This window comes from Ramularia collo-cygni, assembly GCF_900074925.1.
Source record: "Ramularia collo-cygni strain URUG2 genome assembly, contig: RCC_scaffold01, whole genome shotgun sequence".
NCBI lineage: Eukaryota > Fungi > Ascomycota > Dothideomycetes > Mycosphaerellales > Mycosphaerellaceae > Ramularia > Ramularia collo-cygni.
In genome coordinates, this window is record NW_019716255.1 from 3,529,629 (window position 1) to 3,548,677 (window position 19,049).

The window sequence follows — 19,049 nt, forward strand, 5'->3', positions numbered from 1 at the left end:
TCAAGGGACGGGGATACCCTATATTGATCTCAACAAAAAGTACTGTATGAGCGTACCTGCATAGACTATAGCACTTTAGGAAAGACTACAATCGGATGTCTGAAAGAGTTTCCCATAATTTACACCACTGTAGAAGCTGGTCGATTTGGCCAGTCCTTCAAACACTTCTAACAACGTCCGCAGACTCTGATCTTGCGGAATACTCCCGAGATACCATCTCCTCTAAGAGCATGACATAAAGTCTTGTAACTCCGATTTGATGGGTCGATCTCCCCCACAAGTCTTTCCACGATTCAATGATTCCAAAGCGTGGCATTGCACGGGGGAGAAAAGACATAGACGAAATTTGGCCATCTCGTATCTTAGGACGCCAACATTTAGCCTARATAAGCGTGCTGCTTACCACACAGGGCAACAACCACTTGATCATGATCCATCCTCTTGTTCACATCTTCCTCACATTTGCAACCTGGTTTTGCTGGTCAAGTTTCTCGTGGAATTGAGCCTGGTGGGTGGCTGAGCGAGTCGAGCGACGGTACCGTAGCCGTAACGCGAAGGATTGTAGTGGTGTTGGCATATACCACACGGCCGTTTCAAAAGCGCGTCTTATTTTCACAAGATACCCTGCACTTTTCTCGTGCATCTTATCCACTTTTTCATCTTGCAATCATGTCATCCACGTCAGTCAGAGCTCAGAATCTAGCGGTGCCGGTCTCAGCAGCAGCAGTATTGTTAAGCCTTGCAACAGTGGCTCTGTTCGCGGCCAACAAGAAGTCCCCTCCACAATCTCGCGATATCATACCATCGCCACGGACGACTCTGCTTCCTCGGCTCTCCAAAGAAGAGGCATCTAGACTGCCATATCCTCCAGATATCTTCCCAGGAAGTCGCGATGTCACAACGCCTTATGGTACAATGCGTGTCTATGAGTTTGGGCCAGAAGATGGGCGAAAGGTGATTTTCTGTCATGGCGATGCCACACCTTCGCCTCTATTCTCCTCAATCGCAAAAGATCTGGTATCCAAGGGCTGCCGTGTAATGCTCTTTGGTGTGTATCTCAAGTATGGCATCCCGATATCTCACTGACCTTTGGAATAGATCTCTGGGGTAGAGGATATACAGATACCCCTTCGGACAGTCAGCATAACTCCCGCCTATACACTTTGCAGATCTCATTCGCTCTGCTATCCTCCCCATTACAGTCTTGGGCAACTTCTCAATTTTCCCTCATAGGATTCTCCATGGGCTGCAGCATTGTATTGGACTTCTTCGCACACAATCCCTCTCGCGTGGAAGGAATTGTCCTTCTAGGACCTGGAGGACTCATCCGCGAGCTTCCTGCAGAGTACTGCAGTCTCTGGTACCAGTATCCCGGCCTGGTTTCTGCCGCTAAAATGCGCCGCCTCTTAGCCACAACCCTAGGCGTGAGACACGATACAAGGGATCAGGTCGTATTCTCTGATTTTAATCCCAGTGCGGCCCTGCAGTTCCAGTTCGATCATCACCAAGGTCATTGTTCGAGCTTTCTCAGCAACCTGCAGTATGGGCCATTGCAAAATCAACATGCAACCTGGAAGAAGGCGGGAGACATCATTCGAGGTGTTGACAAGAGTCCAATGTCTCAGGGAAGGATTCTTTGTATATGCGGATCCGAGGATGATGTTGTTCGTGCGGAACATGTGAGAGAGGACCTGGAGTCGTTCTTTGGCGAACGTTTCGCGTTCAAAACAGTTCCCGGCGGGCATGGCTTTCCATGGACTGAGGGAGACGCGATTGTTGGTTTTATTGTTGATATGTGGCATCTTGCCTGAAACCTGGCCCAGCTGAATGATGTCTGCGGAGGGTTCCTGCGGTGCAGAGAGGGAAGTGGAAGTTTTGGTCTGTGTTCCTCGCCGAGCAAATAAATCTGTTGCCTAGCACCTACTAATCTCTGCAGCTCGGCAGACATTCGCACAACCTCGTTCACCAACTTCATGCACTCGCCAGCCATGGAGAACACCACGAAGAAGCCTCCCGATGATGATGAGACTTCTCGGCCAACCTCAGAGAACGAAGATCAACTCCTCTGCCAATTGAAGACCGACCTGAACACACTCCCACAAGAACTCTACAACCAAATTCACGACGAGGTCTTCACCGCAACATCTGGCGCCCGGAGGATCGTTCCCGGCGGTTCATTCGCCATCAAGCAAAACAATCCCGGAAGCACATTAACGAGAGCGCATCATCATTTCATCCGTTCAAGCACTGCAAACACGCATCTCCTTCAAGTCTCCTCTGGCACTCGCGCGAAGTACGCCGAGACTTACTTCGGCAACGGTGCGGTCTTTGAGTTCCACACTCGGGGGGGTTCAGAAGGGGCAGCTCTCTTTCGCAGGTGGCTTGCATCCATCCAGGACTCTCATCGCTCACTCATCAATGAGGTCAAGATATGTGTGCTCCCGCCTGTCTCATATGACCAATACAAGAGGGGCCGATGGGGAAACTATTTCTTGCGTCTTCTGCGCAGAGGCATCGAGGACGCGTTTGGGCGTACTTTCAGGGCAGAAGTGGCCTTCGGAAGAGGTGGTGACTACATCATCTACCGCCGCCTGAGAAACTGATGACTGTCACCGGTGCCTCTGAATCGGAACAGCTTGCGGCAAGTTTGCTTCACGATTTCAAGGCTAGAGACATGGCGCAGGGGAGGGAGGGGACCACAATGTAACGCAGCTTCGATTCGGCCTTGTACGGGAATGGTTGTGTGCAAACAGCATACTGTAAGAAGATGGGTTTGAGATACTTGAGACCTCTAAGAGTCTCCATGGTAGCGAAGCAAGTCAAGTTCTCTTCAGCGGTACGAGTGGAAAAGGTTCGTAAGAAGGCCAGATGTTCAACGTGATATCTCAGCGGCGGCAAACAAGGCATCTTCGACAGTTGCGCGTCAACATTACACTCAAAGAGACCAGCTGTCTTCCACCGAACCCTTCGCAAGGTCTTCAAACGTGACTAGGTCAATACTCTCATCTGCACTCGTCGCAAAACCACTGCCTCTCTTGCGGTGCCTCCTCAATCCCCAAGCAGTCGAAATGAAACCACATTCGCCTGCACTGCTCACCATCGCATGCAAGCATGCGTCCAGAAGATGCAGAGTCGCAGAAGCAATACTTGGCATCTTGCGAACGTTTCTGCTGCTTGGACGGAGGTGCTTGGTTGTCCTTGTCCTCTGTAATTGCGGCGTGACTGCGCTTGCGTGCAGATGAACTAGATGTTGAGATTGTCTGATCGTCCGCAGAGTGACTTTGGTGATTCTCTTCGTCGAGACCCTCGCTGCCTTCGTCGTCGTCTGCATCCCGCTCTTCGATTTCGTCCGCATCGTGCACCTCTTCCTCTGCTTCGCGTGGTTTCGCGTGCTCTTCTGGTTCGGTTCCATTTGAATCCTCGTCCTCAGCTTCTCCTTCTTCTTCCTCCTCCGTTCCTTGCTCTTCTGCTTCCTCTCCCACWTCTTGCTCCTCGTCCCCATCAGTTGTCCCATTCACAGGATCCTCCAACGCGTTAACAATTTTCTCAGTTCCCATCCAATCCCCTTCCTCCGTCTCCTTAAGCTTCTCATCCACCCACCCCTCTGTCCAACTACCTCCAAAATCAATCATCCACACCTTCTCCTCCTCGCCATCGACCAGGAAATTGTCTCCCTTCGCATCTCCCCACACAAGATCATTTTCATGCAGCACTTCAACCATCCGTGCCGCATCCTTCGCCCACTGCTCACGCTTCTGTTCAGAGACGGTCGTATCTATAAGCAGGGTAAGAGGAGTTGGGTTAGGAATAGGTGAGAGGAGCAGGGCGGCGATGTGTTTCTTCTCGCCGGATGTTTTCGATGACGACTCCGAGGAGAAATGCACAAGACCTCGAAGCTCTGTACATCGGAAATCTTCTCTTGAATGCAGACCCTTCTTGGCAATGGCGTGTAAGAGGTGGATCTCACGGATGGTAGGACCAGGCTGGGTAGGATCGACGGGCTTGAGGAAGTAGGTCTCTTTCTTGTGTGAAACGAGGACTGGGTGGAAAGGAGCCGGATCGGTGGCGCAAGAGATGACCGTGAGGTCCGAGGCATTGAATTGAGGAATTGACAGGTTGAGAGTCTTCTTGGGGAGGCACACGGTTGGTATCAAGATTTCATCGAGGCGATCAGTAAGCGATTTGGCCGGAGAAGTGTTCTCTTTGGCTTGCAGTTTGCCTGAAGCGGTGGAGAGCGTGTAAAACTGGATGGGTTTGTGGTACCAATCCTGCAGGGTTGTCTTGGCCTTGGAAGAGCTGGAAGGTAGATGCTGACAGAGAGGCGTCAGAATCCAGTTGTGCAGATCTCTGGCAGGCTCCGAGCCATTGTCTCCTTCGTTGGCCTTCTCGTCCAGTTCTGGAGTCGAGACATCGATGGCACTATCTCGATCCTCAATCATCTCTGCATCGTCCGCAGAGTTGTCGATATCAGTCTCATCCTCGGAAGGACTTGTTGCGCCATCCTCCTGATCCTCCTCCTCCTCTGCTGCCTTTGCCTTTTGCAACAGTTGCCTGTAACATCGCTGGATATCTTTCCCTTTCTTCGATCGGTCTTGGAACTGCTTCGGGTTGACGGTGACATGAAATCGTTCGTCATTTGCAAGTACGGTCAAGGAGCATCCATTGTCGTTGTCGAAACAGAAGTGAAGCACTTCGTAATCTGGCAGTCCGACCATCTTGAATAGGTATCTTCACTGCACTAGACTCCCAAGCAAGCAATTCAAAGAAAGGTATAGCAAGCTAAGGTAGGCGAAGTGAATGTGGATGGGAGAAGCGAGAACCACTTACATGTCGCCGGGACCTGAACTGTCCCGACCTCTTTCTTCACTAGTCAGGGCATCATCTCCCTCCTCCTCCTATGTCACAAGCATGCAATCAATCTGCCCATACTTTCCATTCTTGCATCACCACTCTCAGGGACGTTGATGATGGCTGAGATTGAGGAGAGGATCTCAGACTAAGATCGGAACTAGTGGCAGGTGTAACGCGATCCCGATCGCGTTCCTGCATGTTTCGTGTCATTGGCGTCATCGTTTTCACGCGTCAGATGCACGCACTTTGCGGAACGACCGCGTCTTGTGTTTCATCTGTTCATCTTCTGTTCTCGTCCATGGTCGGTCACACGGGGCCTGCCGATATTGGAGAAGTTCATTGGGATGGTTCCTCGCCTCCTCCCTCTGCCAGCGGCTCTGCCGTTTCAATCCTTCCGGAATGATATACCTCTGCAGGATTTTTGCAGTTCTCATCGCTTTCCCAACTAACTCATCATGTTGAACATCATCTCAAAGTGTTCGCTCACGCAGACAACATTCATGTTGCAGCCAAGCAGACTCCAATCCACCATCCGTTCTTCGACTACACACAAGTCTTGCCAGTCATCTTGACCACAAACGCACCACGCTCAATCGTGTTGACAAAAATGTAGCCCGACTTAAAGTACGCATAGCTGGACCACGTTCCCAAAAATTCAATCTGTCCGCCCCCAGTCATATTATCATCCTCGGGATAGATGTCGAAGAAGCCAGCTTCGCAGACACCCTTTCCGGTGGGATCGCTTGGGATGGAGCGAACGTCAAAGACTCTCACGCCGGCACCGTAGCTGGATTGATACGAATAGCCATCAATGACATACTGGTTGTGATCGATCGATCTGTGGCGCATTTGGTAGTTACCAGTGATGCGTGGATTGCGGAGATCTTTGATGTCGACGATGTATGTCGTTGCGAAGCCCTACGTTTGTTAGTATTCCAAACGCGTAGATAATTGTTCATGCTGTCACTTACGTTCGCAGAAACACCAGCCTTATCCAGCTCGTCGAGCTCATCATCGAGCACAATGTACTGCTGGTTGCTTCTGTCCAGCACGGAGCCTTGGTGAACGTATCGAGCTCCAGGATATGTCACTTTTCCGATGATGTTTGTTACATTCGCTTTGTTGGTCACATCGTAGATCGTCATGGTGTCTTCGTTGTAAGCATAGCAGATGTCCCGACCGGTGTAGCGAGTATCAGGACCGCGGTACACCAAGCACTCAGCATCGTGTACGTAGCCATCTCCCGCAGCGCAGCCTAGAGAACGAGGGCTGGCGGGGTTTGTCTAACGATTGTTAGTATTCAAGTCTTTCGATGTTGCGTTGATATTCCACTGACCATATCGTAGAAGCTGAATCCAGATTTACAGACATCAGTACGCGGAAGTGCTCCGACTGCCGCAAAGTACTGCTTCTCCTCATTTACAACAACATTGTGCGCTCTACCTGTAGGGAGAAGTGTTCGGGTCCACGAGGTCAGATCCTGTTGCGTGAAACTTCTCGGTGTAGACGGGTTAATCGTCAGCAGCTTTCTCATATCAAAGATCTGGATGCCTATAGAATGGATCAGCAACTACACCATCACCGCCATTCCAAGAGACATACCATGGTTCTGGGCCTCGGAACCTATAATCATATAGTTCTTGTACCCGCGGATCTCTCGCCATTCTGAAGCCACAGAGTATGCAGGTAGTCTCCCCAAGAATAACATCTTGCCCTGCGAGTTGATCTCCACAAATGCGGTACCGGTATACTGGCCGATAGCAACGAACTCTCGTCCGTCGGTGTTGGTCCAGCCCCACGACGAGGATCCTTCACCACGAGTATCACCTAGAGTGTCGTGGCTGAGGAAATGGTACAAGTCCATCTACTTGGCGTCAGTTTAGGATTGTTGCAAGCTGGAGAGTAAGACGCCGTACGTTTTGACAGCGGAAGGTGTTGGCCGCGCCTCCTGGGCTCGCAACAGCTTTGCCGTTGACACATTTCGTGTAGGACAACTCTGGATATTGCGCGGAAGCAAAGACCCCAGCTTCCTCGGCTGCTTTCCATGYGGACTGTCCTTTTGTCAGTCAAAATGCTCTTGGCGATCATCAGGCTGCAAACATGCCTGCTTCCTCTGCTTCAAACTCATGTGAACTTCGCCAGAGACATATTGCTCTTTGCTGAACTCTCCAACATGTCTTCCAAAATCGATCACGGCGAGTGCTGTGCCAGCCAGCATCGACAGTAGGAATGATAATTGCACCATTTTGACGGTGTGTGTATATTTTGCTGACCTCCATCTGGCGGCGGCGGCCACCAGCACCATATAAGTGAATCATCACAGCCATCTCGCAATCCTCTAACCAGCTGGGGAAGGAGGTGATGCAGCCCTACAATAGGAAGCATTCCACCCACTCTCGCCACAATATAAGCGAGACGTTCAGCCATGTTTCACGCCAATCGCTATCTGTCAGGTCGCTGCATTTTTTTTCGGCGAATTCTACAGACACGATATCGCAAATGCTCCTGCCTATCGTAGTAAGTGAAACTACGAGACCATGCTACTTGTTGTATCATTGGTGGAGATCAAATGGTAGCTCAGCTGCCCAGTATGCATACCAAGACAATGCCAAGTTGCTCCTGCCGTTTATAGCCGTTGCCCGATATATTGGTCGAGCGAATGACAGTGGAGGATGGACCATGCCAAATCTCTGGCCGTATCGCGAGGGATCATCAGGGTTGGGGGGATGATGAGGGAGTTTACTCTTGTTGTGACTTCTGTCTTTTTGGGCTGTCGCTTTCGTAACTTTGCTCTCAACACCTATTTAGCTTCAAGACATACTTCWCAGATTGCAGTCTCAACGTGCAGACACAGACATCCACCTGGAACACTGCCCGGCGGAGCTGCATGGGAGAAGACGCTGGTGGCACTGACAGGTGGGTGCTGCTGCTGCCGGACCGCTCGCGGCTCTGTGACGTGGATCGGTAGATACGCGCAGATGCAGAGCCGGGCCTCACATACCTTGCCGGCCTCCTTGGGCTCAATGGTGATGGAGACTMCGACTTGCGGCCGAGGTGGGTGATGAAGTGGTGATAGTTTGTTGACAGCTTGGAAAAGAAGATTGGCGGATTTCCGCTCCGCTCGCAAGATGAGCCACGCAAGATCTTTCACTGCACTTTCCACCTCACTAACTGAGACTCCGCTACAGTACTTTCACCCTGGAAGATTCATTGCGCAGCTTGCGGTCAGAGAAATATCGGACCTTCCTCTGCGCTTCTGTTCTGTGCTCAGCGACGTGGGGCCCGCAAACTATGGTCTGAAGACGTGAGACATGGCAGCGGCGGGTCGAGACCTTTGGACTGGACTTACCACAGCGCAGTCGCCACGCGTGCGAGTACATTGTTCTGTACATTAAAATGGCGAGGAGAGAGAGGAAGGGAGGGCTTTGGAGTTTCACTCAGCCAATCCACACACCGCCCGATCCCCCTCCTCTCCTGCTCACACTTCCCGCGATCCCTTCTTGGACAATTCTCTCCCTCAGAGGGCCCAAGAGCTTTGCTCCCATCTCGATTTCGTCTTTCGCTTCCGCGCCCTCCCTCCCTGTAGCCCACCAGCCACCAAACCATCCTTTATTTTCTACCGTCTTGTCATGGACCTCAGCCTCCAACCGCTTGAGCATGATGTCCCAATTGCCAACGCCAGTGAGCAGACATTCCCGACACTTCTTCCTTTGCGCCTCCTCAGTTGTGGGCAAGACTCTGAGTTTTTCATCCGCGATATTCACAGCCTTACGTGTCCATGAAACCCCCACTTCCTTCGCTGCGGATGTGGCAAAGAGAATCTCGCCAATGTAAAGCATGAGTTCGCTTTCGTCACAGCTCTCGCCGGGACTGGATCGAATGTAAGGAGTATCACCAGAAGGCGGAGGTGCCGGGAACGTCGGTGGCGTGACAAGGGTACGGAGGAGCGCCAGACCTTTAGGATCTCTCTTCTCCTCCACATCTTCAGCTGGGGGTGTTGCTACAGGGGCACTCCTCCTCGCCCGCAGAACAGAAAGGAAGATGGGTAGTGCAGCATCCACATTACCCTTCCGCGCGTGATGGACTGCCAGCGCCGTACTCGCAACAAGGAGATTTTCTGTGACTTCTCCCTTCCCAACATCGAGAACGTTCGTCTTGGGGTCCACAAGATCGTCATTCGCGGCCTCCTTTGCAATGTCCACAGCCCATCGATATGTCTCCTCTGCACTCTCCTCCGCACCTGTGAAAGTCAACCAATTTCCCCATGCCACCGCTGCCTCAATTCTTTCCTTCCTTGAGAACCCTTTGCCAGCCAAAATCCTCGTGTAGAACAGCTCCGGCGCCTGGAACGCCTTTTTGCAGTCCTCCTCCCGCGGCGCGCTTTTCATGTAGGGCGGTGTTGGTCTCGGATCGGGATTTCCAGGGCCAATCACCACTTCTTTCGGGAAGACAATACTACGCGTAGTATCCAAGACCATCTGATCCAAATGCTCCGCAGCTCGAGCACAACCCATCAAAACCTCACAGTAACCCGTCCTCCACGCCTCACTCTTGCTTTCAACATCCGCACCAACTCCATCAATAATCTCCACCCCTTTGCCATCCCCTGTGGGATCCTCCAAGCGACCCAGCGCACTACGATACTTTCCACCCGTACGCGCCCAATCAATGAAGCCCATGGTCTCCAGCAACTCCTCATCCGAAAAGAAGCGTGCCGCTCGTAGGGCCTTCCGTGTCCAGAAGCCCCATTCTGGAGGCGTTGGGTTACGACGCTCTGAAAGCTCGGTGGTTACGCCATAGTAAGTCAGGCCGCCCAGAAAGAGGAAGGTCCAGAGGATCGCTGTCCATTTCGTTGCGAGAAAGAGCTGTTCACGGACAAATGTGCGGGTTTCCGTGCTGATGAGACGGAATTGAGGAGGTGAGGAGACCGGTTGGGAGAGGTAGGGGAGTTGTGGACGATGGCGCTGCTGATGGAGGAGAGTTTGGCGGGCGACGTTAACGGTGAAGAGGCGGGGGCGAGGTGCCGAAGGTGGACGGAGAGGGCGGAGGGAAAGTATTCGTATGCGAGAAGAGGGCAACATTGTGGTGATGGGACGAATGGAGGGAATCGTAGCTAAGGTAGGTACCGAGTGGATTGGCAGATTTGAGGGTTGAAGTCCAGATGATCGATCATCGGCGCCGATTGGCCCACATGTCGCGGAGTATAGTCCGCTTCCAACAATAGGTAACCATGACCATGAGACGCGTCTTTTGACAAGGACCCAACATCACCACAATCACAATGACGGATCTGGAATCCATCACTTCCTTACACCAACAGTTGGACACGCTATGGATCCGCTACTTGGATCTCTTGGAGCAGTACACTCAAGCACAAGACACCATCAGAAAAGCCCTCGGGCAGGGTTTCTTGTCCTTGGCTCAGGCAAACTTCACATCTTCGGGCAGACGATATGGCCAGGACTACTACGATGAACGTGCTGTGGCCAGCTCCAGAGTCCAAGTGTCAGATGACTCGGGAGACTCTCTAAGTGTGGAGATAGTCACCGTCATGCAAGAAGTAATGAAGTCGCCGTCTGCAAGCCTTCCGACTCCAGAGCCGGAAGATGGAGCACATGATCCGGATTGGAAGACGGAACCAACTCAGCTTCCAACTCCCGAGCCTGAAAATTCTCATGAGCGTGTAGAAAGAAAATCAGAAGAGGAGCACCCACGACTGCCTACAGACCCTCTTCGCCAATTTGGTATCCTCATCCCGTCAGCTCTGCGCTCCGCTCAGAAGTCTTTCTCCAAGGCCGTTCAGGACGGCGGTGCCCTCGTCAAGGCAATAAATTCTGCCAGAGAAATGCGTGAGGTTGAGGTCGAGATCCGTAAGGCTAGGAAAGTGCTGAAGCGGGCGGAGAGAGATGCTGGAGGTATCGCTGAAAAATGATTTGGCAGAGACGGAGCTGGAATATAACCAGAACTTTCATCTCGTCTCTCTGGTAGAGAAGGCATCCGCGAGCGGCTGCTCAGCACCTCCACACAGGTTTCGGAAGTGCTCTGTCATGTCCCTCTTTGTTCTGGGCGACATGAGGAGTCTGAAATGGTACATCTATATAATGTCTTAGCCGTACCAGCTTTAGCGACAATGGATCTCCCGTGCGAGGCCCATGTCGTGCTCCTCGGATTCGACCTACGAAGATCCCGTTGCGAGAAGCAACAAACTTCTCCAGGAGATCAACAAACCTCCGCATCTAACGCGATCGAGCGAGTGTGACATTAACTCTGGCCAGGAGACTAACGGCTGGCAAAAAATATTTTCCGACGTCGAAAGCGTCGAATCCATCATCGGCGTGCAGGATTTAGCAGACGAACTCAGCATCGATACGTCCGATTCGGCACATGAGGAGATTCAATGGGCAGTTGCAATCCCGGAAAGTTCCAATTACAGCGGAGGTTACTACTGTCAGCATTAAAGCATCACTAGCCAGACCATCTTCGTTACAAGGGTAAGGCGCCCGTCCGAAGCGAGGGAGCCAGGGCCAACCGCTTCCTCTTTGGGTCGTTGGTCGGATGTGACTTATCTACAGGGGGCGGAACTTCCCTCCACACCAGAGGACTTGGAGAGAGTCGTGCAATGTGACGTGAACAATGACAAAACTCTGGGTGTGATCAACCAAGTGATGGCGGACGGTTTGGGAGCAAGAGATGTCAGCCCGGTACCTATAAGATATTCACCGAGGAGGATGGGGACAATTTCGAAGCGCTTTTGGGAACGCCTAATGGGCTTGGGATGGCGTGGATGCTGGCACAGCGCAAGAGGATCGACCAGCTGGGATTGAAACGCGTGGAAAGAATCAGCATTTTCCCCACGACGCCAGTGAAGCTGATGGCGATCGAGATTGGAAGTCACCAGAAGGCGCAAGAAGTGGATGTCGAGAATACTGATGCTACAGAGGATGCTGTCAAAGGCTCCATTTCCAGTGGAAGGGGGTGAAGCATTCGCCTAGAGCATCTAAGCTATACCGCCATTCCCTCGTGGCAATAATGAACCTAAATGATCGGCCCGGTCCAATAGCATGTTGGACAAGTAAGCACATCCTTGCCATATCGCGTGAGGTGACCCCGGGCCGGTGGTTTCTTGCCGATAGGCCGTCTTATCAGGTCAAAGCGAATGTTGCAAACATTCTCCATCAAAGACCAGAGAACTTCCCCGCATAGATACAGATTGAGTAGCAACGCTAGGATGCCTGTGATTGCGGCGGAGAATATGAATCCAAGACTAGCCCCATTATCTCTCAGTTTGGACTTTTCTGCAACAACCACTTTCTGTATCACTGTCGAACATGTCCTCCAATCCAGAGCCAGACGTCAAGAAAATCACAACGACAACTTCCTCAGAGACCACTCCTGACATAGCAGTCGGATACCAAGCTTCACTACCAAGCCAACCACACCTCCAACCATGGAAGTCCTCAACACTCTTCCGCAGCGTACTTTTCCAAATGGTGCTCTTCGGTGCCCTCTCATTCGTCGGCCCAGCCATGGGCGATGCAATAACCAATCTTGGCGGCGGAGGACTCGCTAGTCCTTACCTGGCAAACTTGGCAAATTCTCTCAACTATACCACCGGATGTCTAACGACACTTTTGGGAGGGCCGTTGATCAATAAGCTGGGGATCAAGTGGTCTTGTGTCATTGCAGCTTGTGTCTTTCCTTTGACGGGAAGCGCGTACTATGTGTCGGCCAAGTATGATATTGGGTCGTATTTGCTTGCTTCGCAGGTAAGTGGAATAGAAAGGAAACGACACAAGAAAGCCGGGATGACTGATATGGTGAACAGGTCATTGGAGGAATAGGTTCCGGTTTCCTATACGTCGCGGAGACGACTGCCATGCTTTCTTATCCACCTCCAGATGACAGAGGATTCTACTTGGGTGTCTGGTCCGCTATGAGAAATAGCGGGAGTGTCATCGGAGGAGCGATCAACTTTTCTACCAACAGTGAGAAGTCTTCCGCAGGAGGTATAGCTTGGTCTACGTATTTGATCTTCGTGGGTTTCGGTATGGTGTCCATTCAGAAAATGCTGTGAAACAATTGCTGACCTTTAACAGAGTGTACTGGACTTGTTTGGGCTCTACTCCTATCTCCAACCAGCAGAGTCCGAAGACGGAACGGAGATGGGGTTCCGATGAGCGGCAAAGCCACTTGGAAGGAGGAATTCGTCGCTCTGGGTAAAGTGATGATGCAGAAAAAGGTAAGAAGCCCTCATCCTGCGTAGTGTGTCCTCTGCTAACCATCCGGAAAGACATGGCTCATCTTCCTGCCTGCATTCTATTCCTTCTTCTATGGAGGTACAATGGGAACCTACCTTTCCCTCCACTTTTCCGTCCGATCGCGAGCTTTGTCCTCGCTTCTCGTTCGTCAGTATTCTCGAAGCCCTCAACAAGCGATATCCCTACTAACGCGTCATCTAGCAACCATTGTCATTCCCATGGTAATAGCATATGGCCGCCTCCTCGACATGAAGCGCTGGTCACGAGGCAAACGAGCCTGGATCGCATTCCTCGTATGGCTCATCCCTCAAATCTGCGGTTTCATCTGGATCGGTATCGAATACAGCAAATACGGTCAAGCAACCAAAGCATTCGACTACGGAACGTAAGTGTCCCCCCCCTCCCTCCCCCGGTTTATCAATGAAACCCGTCTAACTTCTCGAACAGCAACACAAGACAATGGGCAGAAGCCTACCTCCCCTACCTCATAATCTTCACAGCCGGCTACTGGTGTCAACTATCAATCTACTGGATGCTAGGATGTCTATCCACAGACGTACAGAGTTCCGCTCGTGTCGGTGGACTTTTCCGTGCTTTCGAGACGGCTGGTCAGGCAATCTCTTACGGGATTAACTCTGCTAGCAAGTCGGATCGGAGGATTCCCTTTTATGTGAATTGCGGGGCGCTGGGGTTGGCTATTCCGTGTGTGATCATGTTGATCCGTATGGTGGCGGAGTCAACGGGCGAGGAGACCGTTAATGTTGAGGAGCGCGTGGAGGGCGATCAGAGTTTAGATCAGAAGCGTGTTGTGTAGATGCTCTGAGCACTTTTGTATCGCGTATGGCATTCGTTGGGCTTTCTGATCGTTGCCCTGCTGTTTTACGAGCTAGATGTACAGGCCATCGAAACGACGGCAGACTATACTCCATGGTGCTCCCCCAAGTCGTCACTGACGCGTGCACGCGTTCTGAAACAAGAATCCAGACCAGGGTATCATTGCAACCTCGTCCTAGACCGTTCGTACGTACACTAGTTACATTCAGGCTGTTAAGCATAGCACACAAGACGTGTACACCTTAGCAAGTATCTTGCACTCTCCCAATCCTAGCCCCTGAAATTTTCGGGTCGCCAAGGGGACACTGAGTGTACATAATTCAAACTCCCTTAGAACAACGCAGACTACAGCCTCCCAATACACTAGACGCAACCTAAATTTTCAAACCCATAATCTAAATACGCGGCCTGCTTCGCTCGTCATTGCAGAATGGTTTCGCCGCACTTTCCCGACACTTCTGCTTGTGAGCCTCCACTTCAGCAGCGATATCAGCAACCTTTTGCAGTCTTTCTACTCGCTCCGCAGTGGCACGGAAAGGCTTAGGTAAGGGTGGGAAAGAAGCAGCAATTGATGGCGTCACATGCTCAACTCCAATCGATTCGAGGATCAGAGGAGCGATGTGAGCGGCCGAGCCAAGAATTCGAGGCATCCCTGTGGGGAACGTCAGTCGAAGTTGGGGTACAGTAGGCTTTAGATTGATGCTTACCGTGACCGACAAAGCCTGCCGCCATGAAATGACCTTCACGATGTGGTACGGGGCCGACGAAAGGGAATGCATCTGCGGTTTCTGTTTCGACTGTGATGGCATTCGTCAGCATGGGAATGTCGTGCCGATTTGGGAACCGACATCGACTTACCTCCTGTCCAGCAGCCGCCTTCATCCACGTCCCTAGCGAGTTCTGAGAAGCCTTCCCATCCTGCAACATCGGAGGTAGGCCACGTTCGGAAGAATTCGGCGACACCATCGATCTGCTCATGTTCGTCATCGCTAGGAAATGTTGCATCGGGATGATGCACCAGGAACTGTCTTCCTCCCCCAAGGATGATGGCGTTGGAAGGCGGAGGGAGTTGAAGGTGGTAGTTCTCCCGTCGTCAGCCAATATGTTATGTTACAATACCAAGGGATCAAACTTACATTCACAGCAACATCCCAGTGCTGTGCGCCAGTATGCTTGATGAAGCCCTCGGGAGCTTTGATGGCTGCAAGAGTGGCCCGGTCACCAATGATCAGTTTGCTGAATTCTGGCATGAGATGAGAGGCCCAGCGATTAGTTGTGTGTACGACTGCTCGGGTACGAATCTCCCCTCTGTCAGTTGTAACTTTGATCCAGCCGTCTGCATCTCGTTCGGAAACCTTCTGTGCTGGATTGTGTGCTTGGAGATTTAGATTGCCCCTTTCGAGGATGATGCGCAAAATTGCATGCACGAACTTGTATGGCCAACTGTTATCAAATGTCAGTGTCAACCTGGAGGGATATGGAAAACAAAGGCTTACATTTGACCCGCAGGGTGCACCACGCAAGCCAAGGCACCCTTCATCTGCGAGAATTCCTCCGCTTCTTGAGAATCTTCAATCAATCTGCAAGTCTTCCAAACATCGTTGGATTCTCCATKGTCTCTCTTCATGGCATCATAGTTCTTTTTGAGGCGGTCCCAAGCTTCGTCGGTCATTGCAGCATCGAACGTCTCATTGAACTTTAAGCAGACTTCCTCCGCGATGTCTTCTGCATCAGTAAGGTCTCGGAAAGCCTGAAGGTGGGACACCTCGTGTCTAATCAGCTCCATTGCTCCATCCGGACCAAATCGATCCGACCATTTGATGTATCGAGAGTATGCATGTGGTCGTAGTTGGCCTCCTTTCTGAAGTTGTGAGTTTTCTTACTATATTGTTGGAACGGAAGAGCAACGTACCATTTCTACCAGTGGCAGAACCGCAGATATCTCGAGCCTCAAGCATAACCATTCGAGGTTTGTTGGCAGCATTTTTCGAGAACTACGGTCATCAGCCATGATCAAAAACTTGGTATTGGGGACTCACCTCTGACAGCCAATATGCCGTCGATGCCCCCGCATATCCACTGCCAATTATGACAACATCAGTCTCAAGAGGGAGTTCCTCTGTTGATCGAAAGTTCCGCAGAGGTGAATCTGCAGCTTCAATCCAGTATGATTTGGTGGGGTTAGCGACAGGCAAGACCATGTTGACAATAATACTGTGTGTGGTTGACGTTATCAGATCTGGATTTCCATGGCATTCATGCTCTCGGYGCCCTCCCTATTTGACCCATGCTCGACAAGAGATCCCGGGCCGGGTGGTATCAGCTTGGCCTATCACGCCATTCGTTGATTGAGCGGGTGTGGACTGTGGAGTATCTCCTCCCGCGAATACGGGGAGTGCGGGGCATGACTTTGTGGAAACGAGCAATCAATCGGTGTTGGACTTTGTCTACTTGGAGTCTGGTGTCGACAAGGTGTTGATGTTTATTTAGTACAGTGGCACCACAGCAGCAGAACATCGGCCCGAAGCAAGGATATTGAAACCTTGGCCGGATGAAAGCTTAATCAAATTGAATCGAAACACCACCTTAGCCAAGTCATTTCTAATTTTGCATGCGCGATCACCTTTACAACACGATTCATTCACTTAGCTGCTTAGCTTCGAAGTCTCTAAGAACTCTGTTCTTAAAGTCTCTACTTAAGAACTAAGCATATATGCCTAAGGCTTAAGTAGCTACGTAACTTAGGCCGGACTATATAGCCGAGGAATTTTCCCTTAAGTAGATTTAATTAGAGTTTATCTATTTTAGAATATCTAGTAGCTCCGAGCTTAAGTCTAGCTTCTTAGCTAGACCTATAGTCTGCCTCGCCTACTTAGGGCTAGTAGGCTAGCTAGTTCGTCCCGTTGCCCTATATAAGACGATTTAGAAAGAAGCCTACTAGCTTAAGAACACGCATTTTAGACATTAACATAGCCCTTAGATTAAAGCGACGAGAACTCTTCCGCTAGACTGCCCTAGGAGTTAGCTTAATACTAGCGTTACGCTATATACTTCCGTAGCTAGGTAAAAACTCTAACTTAGACCGTATACCTAAGCTAGAGCCCTCGGAAGCGCTTTATAACCGTCCTCGGAGCCGTAGTAGCTCGCTCTACCTTATCGAGTAAGGGCTATACTAAGAAAGTCGCCGATATAGCGCTTAAATACGCTACATCCCGTAAGAATCCCTCTTAAGTATATACTACTATAGCTAAGCTAGCGCTAATCGCCTTAGCTTAGCTAAGTATCCTAGAAATATAATATACTATATCTTAGATAACTATAATAGGCACTTAATATATTACGTATAGTAACCTATTTCCTTCCGCCCTACTTAAAGGTGTCTTAGTAATTCGCCGCTATAGCGCTTAAGAGAAACTCTACACTTAAACGAAGTAGGATGCTTTAATTTAAAAGGAAGAGTTATAACCTTTCTCTCTTAAAGTACTATACTATCCTACCTCTATAATACTATCTACCTTTAACCGACTAAGCTATTATAGTAATAGCTAACCTATCTAAGGTAAGAGACGAGGAAGGCTCTCCTCGCCCTTAAGATGCCTCTTAGGCCGAGTAAGCCCCTCCGCTTATTATCGTAGGACCCTCGAAGCCTACGCGACGCTCGCTTAAGCGCAAGTCGTACGACTTCTACTTCTTAGCTAATATAATCGATAACCTTTAGTTATACTCCTATATCTAAAACCCTTCTTAGGGAGGATAACTTAAGGCTATACTAGAGGCCTTAGATATAGAAGACGCTACCTTTAGGACCTACTTAAGAGCCGTCGCCGCTAGGCTTTAAGAACTTAAAGCCGAAAACAAGCGACTACGCGAACACGATGCACTTAACTAGGGCACTACCGTCCTACGCGGACTAAGCGACCTAGGATTAGTACGGTTCCGTCTTAACGACCCTCCCGCTACTATCTAAGCTAATAGAGGTAATAGGGGTAGTTAAATACTACTAACCGCTCCGGGATTCTCTAGAGATAGCTTTAATTTAAGCGGATTAGATAATAACGACGGCCTATTAAAGGACCGTCGCTATAGAGGTTCTAAACCCTTTAAGAGAGCCCCTCGCATTAAGGGGACTATTAGCATCCTAGCTAACTACTATAGGGATATTAAGGATAATATAGCTACTCTCTAGGTTTAGGAGCTTAACCGCTACTTAAATAATATAATTACTCTTAACTAGAGGTTTAGACCTATAGAAGAGGCGCTTATTAGCCTTATCGGAGGCTTAATAAAGAAGAATGCATTATCCTAGTAGGAAGATTAGGAAACTAAGTTTAAGCCTCTTATCTACTAAGGAAGCTATACCTTAGAGATAATGCTTAACGGTCTCTAAAGCTACTTCTAGAATTACTACTACTAAGAGAAGCTATAGAAGGAATTCCGCCGCTTTAAGCAGCTAGGGAGTATTAACTCCTTCTACTATAAGTTAATAATAGCTTCTAGCCTTCTCTAGYCTAAGCCGGATAATCTTACTATCTATTAAGCCTTTTACGATAGCTTAAAGCTTAAGATCCGTATAGAACTTAGTCGCCTTAGCTTAACTCCTTAGAAGTCTGTCTTATAGCCTATCGTAGACTAAGCCTAGCGAACTAATATAGCTAATATAGAGATTGCGGATTAACGTAGAGAGCCTCGCTTAGATTAAGTAGGCTTGCGTAATCGCTCTAACCGAGCTACCTATCGCTCCCTAAGAGGAAAGAAGAGAGCTACCCGTTAGTAGTTAGAACACCTAAACTCCTTAGACTAACGTATTAGGCAAGACAACTTACGTAAGCCTACTTCGACTAACTTCTCTCCGAAGTATTATAACTACGGAGTAGCTAGCTATGTCTAGTTTAAATGCTCTAAGTAGCTTAAGCTAGAACTTAAGGCTAAGTAACGTAATTAGGAAGCTCGTAATACATCTAAGTTAAAAAACTAAGTAACGATTTATTAGAGGATAATAAATCGCCCTAGCAATTGTCCTTACTCTCGATACCTCTTAACGCTCGCTTCGATTGCTTAAATACTATTAGGACTAATCTTCTCTAAGCCCTAGGCTTACTAGGGAAG

At 50.0% G+C, this 19,049-nt stretch overlaps 7 protein-coding genes; 3 read left to right on the plus strand and 4 right to left on the minus strand.

The window, feature by feature from the left end:
• Window positions 1–1,988: 1,988 nt before the first annotated feature.
• RCC_01158 (uncharacterized protein) lies at window positions 1,989–2,603 on the plus strand (the record flags this gene model as incomplete). The annotated part of the gene is made up of 1 exon (XM_023766423.1): window positions 1,989–2,603. One exon carries the CDS (start codon window positions 1,989–1,991, stop codon window positions 2,601–2,603), a length of 615 nt encoding a protein of 204 aa, XP_023622191.1.
• Window positions 2,604–3,002: 399 nt separating this feature from the next.
• On the minus strand, window positions 3,003–4,715 carry RCC_01159 (uncharacterized protein; the record flags this gene model as incomplete). Its single annotated transcript, XM_023766424.1, has 1 exon — window positions 3,003–4,715. One exon carries the CDS (start codon window positions 4,713–4,715, stop codon window positions 3,003–3,005), a length of 1,713 nt encoding a protein of 570 aa, XP_023622192.1.
• Window positions 4,716–5,394: 679 nt separating this feature from the next.
• On the minus strand, window positions 5,395–7,096 carry RCC_01160 (uncharacterized protein; the record flags this gene model as incomplete). XM_023766425.1 has 6 exons in its annotated part: window positions 5,395–5,769; window positions 5,823–6,134; window positions 6,188–6,402; window positions 6,454–6,715; window positions 6,768–6,902; window positions 6,956–7,096. The coding sequence occupies 6 exons, from the start codon at window positions 7,094–7,096 to the stop codon at window positions 5,395–5,397; spliced, it is 1,440 nt and encodes a 479-aa protein (XP_023622193.1).
• Window positions 7,097–8,288: 1,192 nt separating this feature from the next.
• On the minus strand, window positions 8,289–9,932 carry RCC_01161 (uncharacterized protein; the record flags this gene model as incomplete). The annotated part of the gene is made up of 1 exon (XM_023766426.1): window positions 8,289–9,932. One exon carries the CDS (start codon window positions 9,930–9,932, stop codon window positions 8,289–8,291), a length of 1,644 nt encoding a protein of 547 aa, XP_023622194.1.
• Window positions 9,933–10,132: 200 nt separating this feature from the next.
• Window positions 10,133–10,783, plus strand: RCC_01162 (uncharacterized protein; the record flags this gene model as incomplete). Its single annotated transcript, XM_023766427.1, has 1 exon — window positions 10,133–10,783. The coding sequence occupies one exon, from the start codon at window positions 10,133–10,135 to the stop codon at window positions 10,781–10,783; it is 651 nt and encodes a 216-aa protein (XP_023622195.1).
• A 1,396-nt stretch (window positions 10,784–12,179) lies between these two features.
• Window positions 12,180–13,923, plus strand: RCC_01163 (uncharacterized protein; the record flags this gene model as incomplete). XM_023766428.1 has 6 exons in its annotated part: window positions 12,180–12,617; window positions 12,677–12,896; window positions 12,948–13,090; window positions 13,142–13,256; window positions 13,311–13,494; window positions 13,557–13,923. 6 exons carry the CDS (start codon window positions 12,180–12,182, stop codon window positions 13,921–13,923), a joined length of 1,467 nt encoding a protein of 488 aa, XP_023622196.1.
• Window positions 13,924–14,338: 415 nt separating this feature from the next.
• Window positions 14,339–15,901, minus strand: RCC_01164 (uncharacterized protein; the record flags this gene model as incomplete). XM_023766429.1 has 6 exons in its annotated part: window positions 14,339–14,595; window positions 14,651–14,740; window positions 14,802–15,027; window positions 15,080–15,386; window positions 15,440–15,800; window positions 15,856–15,901. 6 exons carry the CDS (start codon window positions 15,899–15,901, stop codon window positions 14,339–14,341), a joined length of 1,287 nt encoding a protein of 428 aa, XP_023622197.1.
• Window positions 15,902–19,049: the final 3,148 nt, after the last annotated feature.